This window comes from Hyperoodon ampullatus (genome assembly GCF_949752795.1).
Source record: "Hyperoodon ampullatus genome assembly, chromosome: 8".
In the NCBI taxonomy this organism is placed as follows: Eukaryota; Metazoa; Chordata; class Mammalia; order Artiodactyla; family Ziphiidae; genus Hyperoodon; species Hyperoodon ampullatus.
Window position 1 is genome coordinate 53,674,401 of NC_136921.1, and position 14,503 is coordinate 53,688,903.

At 36.5% G+C, this 14,503-nt stretch overlaps 1 protein-coding gene across 2 annotated transcripts in view; it reads left to right on the top strand.

The window, feature by feature from the left end:
- Positions 1–14,503, top strand: part of R3HDM1 (R3H domain containing 1) — a gene marked incomplete at its 3' end in the record, with an annotated part of 110,574 nt that overhangs the window by 40,272 nt on the left and 55,799 nt on the right. Inside the window, exons 14-17 of one of the 2 annotated variants that reach the window (XM_079710525.1) lie at positions 2,440–2,694; positions 5,662–5,813; positions 9,628–9,729; positions 11,975–12,259. In XM_079710525.1, coding sequence (XP_079566651.1) covers positions 2,440–2,694; positions 5,662–5,813; positions 9,628–9,729; positions 11,975–12,259 — 794 coding nt within the window. The remainder of the gene's footprint in view (positions 1–2,439; positions 2,695–5,661; positions 5,814–9,627; positions 9,730–11,974; positions 12,260–14,503) is intronic. The other variant, XM_079710526.1, reaches the window with a different exon arrangement.

The following is a 14,503-nucleotide window of genomic DNA, read 5'->3' on the forward strand; positions in this document are numbered from 1 at the left end:
AAATAGAAGTTATCCTTCCGAGGCAATCTCTATAGTGTGTCATATTTGTTTATGTCATTCATTAAAAATGAATTCTCCATCCCAGAGTCCATTCTGTTATTCAAAACCTAATTAACTATTTACATCATCAAAATCTTTTCCTTTCTTTCATTGTCTCATTGTCTGCCTTAAGCCATTATACTGAAAGTCAGTGACTTCTTCAGTCTCTGTATAATAGAAAATTAAGTAGATTAGAGGTGGGAAAGCAGTTAAAAATAAATTATCAAATTAGCTTATTAAGTACAGTGAGAAATAAATTTTAAGCTGATGCTAATATAAGTACTTGGAATATTTTTATTCTACCTTTGTCCCTTGCTATGATAAAAAATTGAAAGTTGACTTTACGTTACAGGAAGATGCTATGATTACGAGCTGAAAATGAAAGTCTGCAGTGAAACCTGACAGTTGTTTCTCTTGATAGAGAATTATCATTTTTGTTATTTCCTACACTACTCTTAATCTTTCTGTGTTCTTATAGATAAGGGGTTTCTGATATAAGAGGTTTTGGGCATTTGGCTGTGCTAAGTTCTTTGTCCTGGGGGAAAAATTATAATCTGTATATTCCTAGGTGTTAATCTAAAAGGTAAAAATATACATAACTTTGTCCTTTTGGGAATTTGGGTAATGCGTTTTTTGTGGCTGTCTGTGGCTGATGTTATTGGGTTGGCCAAATAGTGCCTTCGGTCTTTAAGTAAAAATAAAAAACACATTTTTCATATTCACCAAGAACTTTATTGAACAACATATTCACCATTTTGTTCCATTGCCTTCTGCCATTTTTCAGGCAACTTCATAATTCCATCTTCCCAAAACTTTTTATCTTTTTGAGCAAAGAACTGTTCCAGGTGCCTTTTACAGTATTCCAGAGAATTGAAATTTTTTTCCATTAGGAGAATTTTGTAAAGACTGAAATAAATGGAAATCCAAAGGTGCAATGTCTGGTGAATACGGCGGATGAATCAGAACTTCCCAGCCAAGTTGTAACAGTTTTTTCCTGGTCATCAAAGAAACATGCCATCTTGCGTTACCTTGATGGAAGATTATGTGTTTTCTGTTGACTAATTCCGGACGCTTTTCGTCGAGTGCTGCTTTCAGTTGGTCTAACTGGGAGCAGTACTTCTTGGAGTGAATCATTTGGTTTTCCAGAAGGAGCTCATAATAGAGGACCCCCTTCCAATCCCACCATTTACACAACATCACCTTCTTTGGATGAAGAGCGGCCTTTGGTGTGGTTGGTGGTTCATTTCGCTTGCCCCACGTTCTCTTCCATTCCACATTATCTTGCAGTATCCACTTTTCATCGCCCGTCACAATGTGTTTTAAAAACTGAACGATTTCGGGGCTTCCTTGGTGGCGCAGTGGTTGAGAGTCCGCCTGCCCGATGCAGGGGATGCGGGTTCGTGCCCCGGTCCGGGAAGATCCCACATGCCGCGGAGCGGCTGGGCCCGTGAGCCATGGCCGCTGAGCCTGCGCGTCCGGAGCCTGTGCTCCGCAACGGGAGAGGCCACAACAGTGAGAGGCCCCCCTACCGCAAAAGAAAAAAAAAAAAAAACGGAACGATTTCATTATGTTTCAGTAGAGAATTTCATGTAGAAATACAGTTGAGAAGGTTTTTTTCACTTAACTTACGTGGAACCCAAACTTCAAAGCGATTCACATAACCAAGCTGGTGCAAATGATTCTCAGTGCTTGATTTGGGTATTTTGAGTATGTCACCTTTCTCCCGTGTAGTATAACGTTGATTGTTCTCAGTTAACGTCTCAGTTTGATCGCTAACTTCAACTAGTCTGCTCGTCTGTGGAGCATCGTCCAGCAGGAAATATCCAGCACGAAACTTTGCAAACCACTTTTGACATGTTCAATCAGTCGCAGCACCTTCTCCATACATGGCACAAATCTCTTTTTTGCATCTCAGTTGTGTTTTTACCTTTCTTGAAATAATAAAGCATAATATGCCGAAAATGTTGCTATTTTCTTCCATCTTCAATATTAAAATGGCTATACAAAAATTCACCAATTTTGGTAAGTCTTTTTTAACTGCAGCTGTCGCATACAGTCTAACAAATTTGTTTCAAATGAAGTTAAAGACAACTAAGTGCTACTAGAGCCATCTTACAGAAAAAAACCGAACGAATCTTTTGGCCAACCCAGTATTATAGACTTGCTTTAGTTGCATGCTTTGGCTATGACTTCTCTGGCAACTTATGTGATCAGTTTTGCTGTATTAAACCTGTTCTTGGTGGGGAGGGGAAGCAAAATTGTACAGTAAGTCAAAAATAGTTCATGCTTTTATGTGTTAACTGCATGTTATGCAATGTGAATTTTATTGTTACATATTTAAAACCTGCATTTTTATATGAGGTTTAAAAAATTCCCTCTTTTTCATTACTCCTCCCCTAGGTTCTGAGTCTTCTGGTAGTGTAGGGTCATCTACGGGCTCTCTCTCTCACATCCAGCAGCCTCTTCCAGGTACAGCTCTCAGCCAGTCTTCTCATGGCGCACCTGTCGTCTATCCAACTGTCAGCACTCATAGTTCTCTTTCCTTTGATGGTGGCCTAAATGGGCAAGTCGCATCTCCTAGCACTAGCTTCTTTTTGCTTCCCTTGGAAGCGACAGGCATACCACCTGGCAGTATTCTGATCAACCCACAAACAGGTTGGTATCCAGAAAAAGGTTTATTTCAGTTGAGATATCAGGAGTTATCTGAAAACTAAAGAATATGTATTAAATGTATTATCTGTATATGCATTGTCAGCTTTTTATTTTTCATGTGTGATTAGCATTTTCCCTAGAACTTTAATAAAAACTTTTATGCTAGAGAATGTTAAAAGACATTTATATCAGAAAGTATTTTTCTCCTTGTGACATCCATGACATCATCTTTTAGGCCAAATAATTAAGAAACAATTCATTTCCTAGAAATGGGACGGCCACCTTTGAAAGAACTTTATTTGATAGAACAGTTTTATCATGGGAAAAATAGTATGCATTTCATGAAGAAGGAGAACATTAGCAGCTCTTACTTCTTACATAATGCAGTGGAAAGAACCCATAAGTAATTGTTCTTCTGAATACGGTAACTGTTTTCTACTTAGGAAGAGCTAAAGAACATCTTATTAGTAGTGAAAGAAAATAGATAGTCGTTATGAATTAATATTGACAACACATTCTTTGCAATTAAATAGTACTCTGTATTGTTTATCATGTGTCATGTACTGTGTTATGTGCTTTAAATACATTATTTATAGCAACCCTGTTAGGTGAAATCTACATTTACAGATAAGGAAACTGAACTTCAGAGAGATTAAGAAACTGCAGTCATAATACACTTCATTGTGTATATTGGCAAAAATGACATATTGAGAAAATAAAATTTTTTTGAAAATGACAGGAAGTTTTGGTTTCTAATCAAAATGACATAGCCCAATCATATGGTAAGGTAATGAAAATAGCCTTAAGTCATTCAATAACCTTCCTTAAAGATTCACAGATTTAGCTGATGTTGTCACATCAGCATGGTAGTAGTTGGGCAAGGTAGATACAGGCGAGAGTGTCAGAGTCTCTGAGTGTTCTGAAACTTGCCTTTTGTTCGTTGTAGAAAAAACCATGGCTTGGAACTTATTACCTTCAGATTTCATTTGCATCTCTTTTTAAAGATAAAGTATTCAAACTTGTTTCTGTTGTAAGAATGGAATTAGCGTAAATAACTGACTCTTCAGAAACTCAGTTTTTGCTTTATAACAGTTATCTTCTGATCCTTCAAGTCTATTATATTACTAAACTTCCTGTTTTCCTGGGGCAGAATATAAGATGATTTAATATTTTACTATTTTCTATTGTTTTTCGTTCAGAATATTAGTTAACATGGTTTTGGTAACGTGGAAGCTTCATTTGAGTAGGAAATGATGAGAAACTAAGCAACCTGAAATTAAATTGTATAGTTAATTTTAAATTAGCCCAAAAGTGATCTCTTTGTTTTTGAGAACAGCATTACAACACATCCAGCTTTTTTCAGACAATCCTTAAGTTACTTTTAAACATGCTTTCACTCAAGTCTTCTCTACCATGTTTTTTTTCAAAATTATTTATAACAATCGACAAATATCCAGCATGGCTTGCTTTTAGTTATCTGTAACCATCACATAAATTATCAGGAAATTAACTGATAAAAATAATTTGACTTTGGAGGACTTTTCCCACTTGATAGCAATGGAACAGTGTATTCTGCTTTCCCAAATATTATTTTATTATATGTCACAAGTTTATTTTAAAAAAAGAGAGGATGTTTTGAAGGCAGTTTAAGACACATAGGTATTCTTCCCATCCTAAAAGGGTATATAGTCAATGATCTCTTTATTTCACATAGTCCTTTCATTTTTCTTTCTTTCTTTTTTAATAATCCAGTGTGTTTTTTAAAATCATTCAGTGTATAGTAAGGAAAAATACTACTCTTTGAATCTGTTTATGTGTACATTGAAAAAAAAAGTCTGGAAGAAGGTATCCAAATTGTTGATGATAAGATTATGGGGAATTTATTTACTTTCTGATCTGTATTTGTTAGTTATTTTCCCACAGTAAGAATATTACTGTATATAATAAGAAAAAGTTGTTTGGAATGTATGTGTAGAGAGTTAAAGTATTCCTCCCGTAATTGGTAACCAATAAGAATAAGCCTCAAAATCAGTACTAAAGTTCTCTCTCATTTTATTTCTTTTTTTTTTTTTTTTTTTTTATTAATTAATTTATTTATTTTTGCTGTGTTGGGTCTTCATTTCTGTGCGAGGGCCTTCTCTAGTTGTGGCAAGTGGGGGCCACTCTTCATCGCGGTGCGCAGGCCTCTATCATGGCCTCTCTTGTTGTGGAGCACAGGCTCCAGATGCGCAGGCTCAGTAGTTGTGGCTCACGGGCCTAGTTGCTCCGCAGCATGTGGGATCCTCCCAGACCAGGGTTCTCATTTTATTTCTTACCTATGAGTAAAGCTCATTGGAAGTGAAAGGAAATTTTTTTAGAAAATTATTTAGAATTTTAAAATTATTTTCTACTTTTAACAAGTTAGAAGTTATAAAATAAGGACACTGCCATCAACTCCACAATTTGAAATTTGAAGTTATCAACCATTTTAATTTTCATCAGCTTTTAATCTTACTAGTTAAATGTATGCAATGTGACCTGTAAATTAGATATTTCTTACCATCTAACAGGCTAATTAATAAATTTCCGATATCCCAAAGTCAAGTATTTTTTTTTCCCTTGAAACTGAAATGTTACACAATCCTGTAACTCAATCCTTGAGCAAGATGTGTTTCAGAATTGAGTTTCTTGGAAAATACTGTGTAGTATAAAACAACTCAAGTGGGTTCTGGCGCAGCACCCCCATAGTAAAACACCGCAGCAAAAATTTTGAATATTTACTCTACGTGGGAAATATAAAGACTGTTAATAGGCTCGTGTAAGGTCAGGCTTTGCTTTCCAAGGTAAGAAAAGCTTTTGGTTTCCAGAACCTTGACGGTTTTGGAATTGTGAATCAGGACTGCAGACATGTGCTGTAAGTTGTCTGTAGAGCAACCTATATTGGGTCTCCATCGTAAATGATCTTTTGTTCTTCCTTTTTAAAAATTTCAGGTCAACCCTTCCTAAACCCAGATGGGAGTCCAGTTGTGTGTAGCCCTCCTGTGACTCAACAGCCAGTTAGAGCCCAAGTGCCTGGACCTCCACAGCCTCCTCTGCCAGCACTGCCACCTCAGCAGCAAGCAGCCCATCACATCTTCTCACAGGTGCACACGTCCACAATTACACAATGCTAAGTTCACCTGCCTTTGCATATTTGGGACTAAAAGTCACTAATTATAATCGAGAGAGCCCAAGTAAGTGTCTCTTAGAACTTTAGTATTCTCCACCAGTGATGTCCTACTCACCGGTCGTAGGAAGAGAGGTTAACTTCAAGGGCTTTTCTGCTAATGAAAACAGAATATATATTGGAAGGAAGGGAAATTTTTATCTCCTGACCCTGTATGGTGAGTATTTTATACCTTGCATCTCACAACAACAGGCAAGGGACCAGAGGAATAAAAAGCAAAACTAAGATAGTTCATTACCCCAGTGAGCAAAGTGAGTTGTTCTAAGATTCAACAGATCAAGCACTTATAAGAAACTGAGTTGACTCGCCTCACTACAAGTTACTCTCCACCCCACCTGCTCTATGAAAGATAAAGACAGAAACATTGATTTAGAATTCTCAGAAGTACTCTTAATAATATCTTGAATTTGTATAAATGTTCAGAGTTTACACATGCATTTTCACATTCAAGCTTTTCCCCTGTAGATTTGTTACTCATTCTTGCTGAACTTGATTATACTAGTGCAAATTCTTACTTTCATTCTATCTTTTAAAGGTTGTGTAGCATATCAAAGGCAGTTTGTACAGTTACTTGCACCTCTTTGTCCCTGGAAGACGATCTAAATATTCCACTGGTGAGAACATGCAGAGTAATGTTTTGTGAAAGAAGTATAGTGATAAACTTGAACTGGAGAAATTTCATTAGTTTTATTCACAAGTTATATTTGTATTGCAGGGGTGAAAATGTATGAGCAGTTTGATAAAGTTATCAAATATTTTTAAACTAATGAAAATAATTATTGCTCTGGCAACTAAGACTCGTAATACTGGGCAAGGCAATTTCTCTGCAGTAGGACTTCAAGGTGTTTGATGCACTTCCAAGACCATACAAATGAATTCATATATGTAGAGGAAACTGTCTAAAACTATTTCCAAAGACTCCCATACCTACTTCCCAACCCCATTTGATTACATACACTCAGGTACATAATAAACTACATAAAACTCCCTCCTTGGCCTTCTCTGCCTTGGTTTCATTCAACTTGGTCTTGAAGTGTTTCCCTTTCATTTGCTATGGTGTGGTCATCTTTGCAGTGCTGTGAATTTCACCAGGAGCTTTATAGAGCTGATTTTCATTTGATTTTATTCAATGGAAATAATGTTAGTCTGGCACCTTCAAAAAGTCCTAAGGGTTTATCTGTGGTTATATGTTTCAGATTATTATCTCTTAGAAATAGCTTTGCCTGGTTTAGTTTTAAAAGACAGTCCTAAGTGAAGATGTAGGCAGCTTAGTTTAGAAATGCTGTCTTAATAGACTATAACTTGAAATATTGGAGTATGCCTCAAACTCCATGGCTGTTTTCCCTGGCATTGCTTCAGGTGTTTCTGGTAATTCTTCCTCAAATACAAGAATAGAGAATTGATGAACAAATGATAACTCAGTAACGATCTCTTGCACACTGAGATAATCCATCCATGAAATTTCAAGCCAAACACAGTAATGCTGTGATTTCCAAAGCCTTCAAATGGGCTGTGTTCTTGAAACCAGTCACTTTAAGTGGATGTTATTTTACAGCCAGTTGCAATTTAAGTAGGAAAAAGGAAGTGCTAATGCTTTTTCTTTTCTACATACTGTCAGAATTTCACTTTGATCAGCCAGTCTTCTAGCCCACATTTTTCTCATTACCACTTGACACTCTGGCAGACATTAATTCCTACCCTTGGTGCTCACAGTACTCTTCTTTCTTTTACTCCCCAGCCGACTAAGGCTTTTGTTTCATCTGACACTGACCTAGTAGGTCACATTTTCTGGAAGAAAGTTGTGTCTTAATGGTTGTCTGACTTAAGAACACATTAAATAGCTTGTACTTGGTAGTTTTAAAGCCACAACACCTCATTTAATGTGGTATGTGCTGTCATCCATTAGGAAGCTTGCTAATTTCTAGTCAAGAGGTTAGTGAGGAACCAGTGGCTACTCTGTAGATTTTCAGCTTATACTTTTTTTAGTATGTTAGCTCTAGAATTTTTTGTGGAATTCTAAACTAATCTAAGCCTTTCATTTTTTTCCAGAAACTGTTGTGTTGATTTTTTGGTGGAAGGGCAAACTCATCATTATACATCTTAGTCATAAGAATTTCTCCTTATCTAGATTATTCCCTGAGTAATCTTATTTAGTTAATTTTGCGTTTCTAAAGTATACTCTTTGGAGATATTGTCCAGGGAGATTCATGTATGTATATTGTAACCAAAACTAAGAGTTTTCATTAGATAAAATGACTTGGGTTCCTCCAGTGCTTGCTTACAGGTCACTTAATTTCCCTTAACCTGATTGCCACCTGTATGGTAGATTATGATGGTCATTAAACCAATATATATATTGTCCTTTGTAATAAACTATATAAATGTAAGACTGGGAAACTAAATGCCGTTATTAGCCTATATTTGTTTTTTGTTTTTTGGGTTTTTTTTTTGCGGGACACGGGCCTCTCACCGCTGCGGCCTCTCCCGTTGCGGAGCACAGGCTCCGGACGCGCAGGCCCAGCCTCCATGGCTCATGGGCCCAGCCGCTCTGCAGCACATGGGACCCTCCTGGACCGGGGCACGAACCCGTGTCCCCTGCATCGGCAGGCGGACTCCCAACCACTGTGCCACCAGGGAAGCCCCGTTATTAGCCTGTAGATGGCCAGCTGTATTCCCTAAAATTTAGAAAGGATTGAAACCTCTTTCATGTTTTAGAACACCTGTGTTTTGAGTGCCCTTGGGAAACATAAAACTTAAAAATTTTTTTCTCTGAAATGCAGGAGTATTTTGTTAGTAAAAAGAATTTCAAATAATTACAGTGGATCGTCAAACCACATGGGTTTGAACTGCGAGGGTCCACTTATACAATAGATTTTTTTCACTAAATACGTAACTACAGTATACATGATCTGTGATTGGTTGAATCTGTGGAGTAGAATCTGCAGGTACAGGGCCGACCATAAGTTATACACAGATTTTTGACCGTACAGAGGGTCAGTACCCCTAATCCCTGAGTTGTTCAAAGACCAAGTGTAGTTTCTCAGCTCCTAATATTCTCTCAATAAAAATTTTTAGTTAGAAGAAAACTGTGTTTATCTTCCTTACGTAAAAGAGACCTGTTTGTGTGTGTGTGCACGTGCTTATATGTATGTGTGTGTTTTCTCTAGGCTATTAATGGTACTCACAGTACATTTTTGTTTAAAAATTGCTAAAATTTAGGCAGTTTGGTCCCAAAAGAGTTATCTAATCATGGCTTATTATCAAATAGAGAGGTTACTTGGCATAGGCATTATGTAAGATATACTGTCTGATAATAAGAGTAAGTGAAGTTTTTCTTTTATTACCTAGTGTTACATAGCTAAGTAGAGCAGCCCCGACATCAAACCAGGAAGTAAGGATAAATGGTATTGCCTTTACTGACTTAACCCAGGGGTCTTGTTAGATAATAGGATTTGAAATGTCTAAATTACCTGTTGCAGTGAATCTAATAAATACTTTTATGAAAAAAATTATCTTTCTAATTATGTTTTAAATTTAAATGTATGTTCTCAAAATTTTCTATGTAGAGTTTCTTCGCTTAGTATTGTTTTTGTTGTTTCCTATAATGTTGTATTTTAGGTGACTTTGTAGTTTTAATTTATTGCCAAAAAAAGTGTAACTTTCCATTTTATGCAATTCTTCTAACATTTTATTCCGACATTAACATTGTTTGCCAACCTGTTATTCCTTAGCCTATTCGTCCTCTGCAGCCCTCTTCACAGCCTGTTCAGTACTCAACAGCCCCTTACCCATCCCCGTTCCTGCCAGTCTCACCCACCCAGCAATACTCCGTGGTACTATATCTCTATTCACCTCCTGCGTTGTTTCTGTGGGTGGATGTGTGATGAATCCTTGTGAATGTGATTAATGTGATATGTTCTTTTGTGATTTTCTAAAGTCAGGGTTACATACATTTTGAAAAAGCATTTCTAACCTGTATTAGAAATAATTTATTCTCTTCCATAAAATATTTGTTATATTGGCTTATCACAGTGATTGTATAAAGCCTAATCTTTTCCTCTCTTTTCATAATGAAATAATTTTCAAGTCATAAGATGTTTTAGCTATTTTTCTCATTGAGGCCAGTGCAGGTCTGTGCGGTCCTGGGGTGGCAGCTTTCATCTGGGTTTAGGCTTTCTGTTCTTTCCCCAGTGCCCCAGGTCCAGTAGACTTAGTATCAGTCATTAGGTGAATTGGAGCTTCCAATTACATAAAATATCCTCCTTAGTATATTTCCAAAGAAGATCTCTAGATATTTAATCTGTGACTATAAAGTAATGGTACTTCATTTAATCCAAAGTATGCCCCAAGTTATACGTCTCAGTAAGAACTCAGATACACCTTTGCCATGTGTTCTCTGTGTGACCTTCTCTAGTTACTGAGCATATGAGGCCACCATATAAAGTACCTCCCGCATAGTGCCTAACATGAAATAGATATTCAATAAGTGTTAATTTCCTTCCCTTTAAATGAATCTGCCTAACCACCAATATACTTTTCCCAGTGATGCTCTTATTTTTCAGACTATATGGCCATCACATTTTGAAGTCACATCCAGGTTAAATTATAAGCTATATCTTAAAATCACTTGCCACTTTTTAGAAATGTTTTGTTTTGTTGGGGGTGTTTTTGTTTTGAGCTTGAGGCGACCTTATTTACCAGCCTTGGCTCTGAATGATTTTCAGAAATCACTTTCAGTCTGAAAAAATGAAATTTTGCCAGCGTTGAGAAGGTTGACAACATTTTTAGAAATACCATAAAAGCCTCAAAAATGTTTTGGAAAAATGGCAGATCATTGGATTAAGAAAATGACTGTTTTTACCAAGATGACTCTGATGGTGGTATATAGTTATCGTATCTCTTTTTAAAATATTTGGCCATATTACGTTGTAATTATAGCTAGTAGGTATTTGTAAGTACATTTTCCTCTTCTGAAACTATTCATTGAATTATATGAATAGTGCTAGACTCTGTCAGAACAACCATTTGGGAAGAGTAAAGCCATATATTTTCAGTCACTAAGTCAGGTTCCTTTTTTTTCAGTTCCTTTATCATCTCCATAGCCTTCATTTACTTTGCAAAAACCAGCAGATTATAGAAATTGCAGACATGTCAACAACTTTGATCTAACAACTCAATTACCACAGTATTTTAAGTAACTTTTTTTCAAATTTTCCCTCTTAACAAAATATGGTACATATTGTCGCCAATCTGTGGCTCCTTGGGAGCAAGGGAATGCCTTTTTAACCCCATTATCGTCATATCAGTGATATTATGTAGACTAGTCAGAATTGATCCTTACGCTGTTGAGTCAGAGAAACATTTGTCAGATGGCATATAAATCGTAACCCTTTCTTGGCTGGGCACCATTTCTGGCTCTCTTAAGTAGCAAAAGCAGTAGGAAACTGTCATTTGGATTATATCTGTCTAACATCTGACTTAAGGACAAACACTATGGAAGAGTTTATGACCAAATTATTGTTGAGAGATTAGAGTGTACATCAGGGAGGGTAGATTTTATATATTTTATTTCATTTCTGCTAGTATATTTGATTGTTAGGTATGGGAGGAGATACAGAAATGCATAGAACCTGAATCTCGCCTTCTGGGAAGAAGGGCAACGATTTAAAGTAAAGAGTAATTAGTACCATGCGTTGCTAGACTCCTGGTCTTCGAAGTCCTTTCAGAAAATGTTAATTGTATAATATAAAAGGGTGCCTTTAGTCTTCATTTAAATAGTGTCTTTTCATTTTTTTATTGTGTAATGTTACACCCTACTCTTTTCTGCATGCTATACATTTCCGTTAGATATATTTTATAAGTAATTTGCAATGATAGCATTGTAATAGTCCTACCTTGCTGCCTTAGAGTTCTAATTTTCTTGAAGCTGTTCTTCTATTAAGTCATGTCTGTTGTAGATACATGATTTCCGTAATATATACTACTGCAACTCTTCTTAAAATATCTGAAGTATTTTTCTTTGATAAGTTTGGTCTATGTATGGAAAGCTTACTGATTTCTGACTTCTCCCTTTTTTAGCAGGACAACCTTGGGTCTCAGTTTAGCCACATGAGTCTTGCCCGCCAGCCATCTGCAGATGGTTCTGATCCTCACGCCACCATGTTCCAGTCCACTGTTGTTCTTCAGTCCCCACAGCAGTCTGGTTATATCATGACAGCAGCCCCTCCACCACCGCCGCCACCTCCTCCTCCTCCGCTACCACCTGGGCAGCCAGTCCCTACTGCTGGCTATTCTGCCTCTGGTCATCCTGTCAGCCAGCCTGTGCTCCAGCAGCAAGGATATATTCAACAGCCCTCTCCACAGGTACATTGCTTTTTCATCTTTTCTCTCCTGTGGAAGCCTCTCATTTAAGGTAACTTTTAACTTTAGAGAGCTTATTTTTAATTTCGCATGGATAGGATTTGTGAGAACCTGTAAGCAAAGCTTGTAGTCATCTTCCCTTTTGGAGATTTTCAAGTGCATGCTAGACAACTACATGACATGTAGACACTTCAGTTGGAGGGTTACATTATGTGATCTTTGAGTTTCCTTCTGACTCTGAGAGGTTTCTTTTGTTCTGATTAGCTTAAGAGAAACACAGTAAAGTAAATGCACTATAAAAATAAAATAATACATTTTAAGAAGAGGTAGATCATTTTGGGGAGAATTCACATCTTAACACCATTGAATCGTCCAATGCAGGAAATGTATCTCTCTCCATTTATTTAGATCTTCTTAATTTTTTGTCAACAGTATTTTGTAGTTTTCATCACACAAGTGTTACACGTATTTTTTTAGTATATCCCTAAATATTGAATGTTTTAAGGTGATATTCTAAAGGAGATTATTTTTAAATTTTATTTTCTATTTGTTCATTGCTAGTATGTAGAAATATAATTGTTTTTTATATACTGATCTTTTATCCTGTGGACTTTCTAAATTTGATTATTCTACATATAGTATCCTTTCCAATCTATATACCTTTTGTTTCTTTTTCTTGCCTTATTACATTAGCTAGGAGCCCTAATGTTGAATACTTTCAGCAGAACAGAGGGAAGTAAAAATCTCTAGAATCCATGTATTAACTTAAATATAAGTTTTGAAAGTACATGTGCTTTCCTTGTTTCCAGCCATAAGGGTAAGCGTTCAGTCTTTCATCATTAATGGTGATACTGTATGTGGGGTTTTTGTACAATTTTCTAATATTCCTAGTTTGCTAAGAGTCTTTACCATGAATGGATATTAATCTTGTAAAAAAAATTTTTTTGGCATCTATTGAGGTGATCATGTGGGGGGTTTTCCCCTTTAGTCTACTTATACAGTAAATTACTTTGACTTTTGAATGTTAAACTAACCTTTTGTTTCTGGAATATACCTCACGATATATAGTGATATATATATCATGATATAGTTATCTTTTTTATATATCACTGCGTTCAATTTGCTAGTATTTTCTTATGGATTTTTGCATGTATGTTCATGAAGGATATCGGTCTGTAGTTTGCTTATAATGTCTTTTTCAGGTTGTAGTACCCAGGGTGGTACTGACCTCAAAATGAGTTGGATAGTGTTCCCTCCTTTATTTTCTAAAGGAGTTTATGTAGAATTGGTGTTATTTCTTCTTGAATATTTGCTAGAATTGCACTAATGAATCCATCTGGACCTGGATTTCTTTTTCAGGGAAGGTTTTTAAATTATGAATTCTTATTTTTTAGTATTAAATAGATAAAGGGCCGTTACAATTTCCTTTTCATTTTGGATCAGATTTGGTAGTTTGTATCAATTTCATTTGTGTTGTCAAACGTTTTGGCATAAAGTCGCTCATATGTAATATACCCTTATTATACTTTTAGTATCTTCAGGATCTAAAGATATTAGTAATTTCAGTCTTTGTTTTTCTTTTTCCTTTATTAGTTTAACTAGAGGTTTATCAATTCTCTTGATGATGTTAAAAGAAAAACAACTTAGGGCTTTATTAGTTTTGTTTATTCATTTTCTGTTTGAACTGTTACTAATGTAAGGTTTGTTTTGTTTTGTTTTTTATAAATTTATTTATTTTTGGCTGCATTGGGTCTTCATTGCTGCACACGGGCTTTCTTTAGTTGCGGCGAGCGGGGGCTGCTCTTTGTTGCGGAGTGTGGGCTTCTCATTGTGGTGGCTTCTCTTGTTGCGGAGCATGGGCTCTAGGTGCACGGGCTTCAGTTGTTGTGGCTCACGGCTGTAGAGTGCAGGCTCAGTAGTTGTGGCGCACGGGCTTAGTTGCTCTGCAGCATGTGGGATCTTCTTGGACCAGGGCTCAAACCCATGTCCCCTGCACTGGCAGGTGGATTCTTAACCACTGTGCCACCAAGGAAGTTTCTCTATGACTTTTTTGACCCATGATTTAGATTAGAAGCATGTTAATTTCCAAACGTTTGGGGCTTATGGTTACTGATTTCTATTTTAGTCACGTGGTCAGGGAATCTACTCTAAGATTTCAGTGTTTTGGAACCTGTTGAGTCTTATTTCATGTCCCAGCATGTAGTCTCTCGGGGAATGATTTGTCTGTACTTGAAAAGAATTTGTACT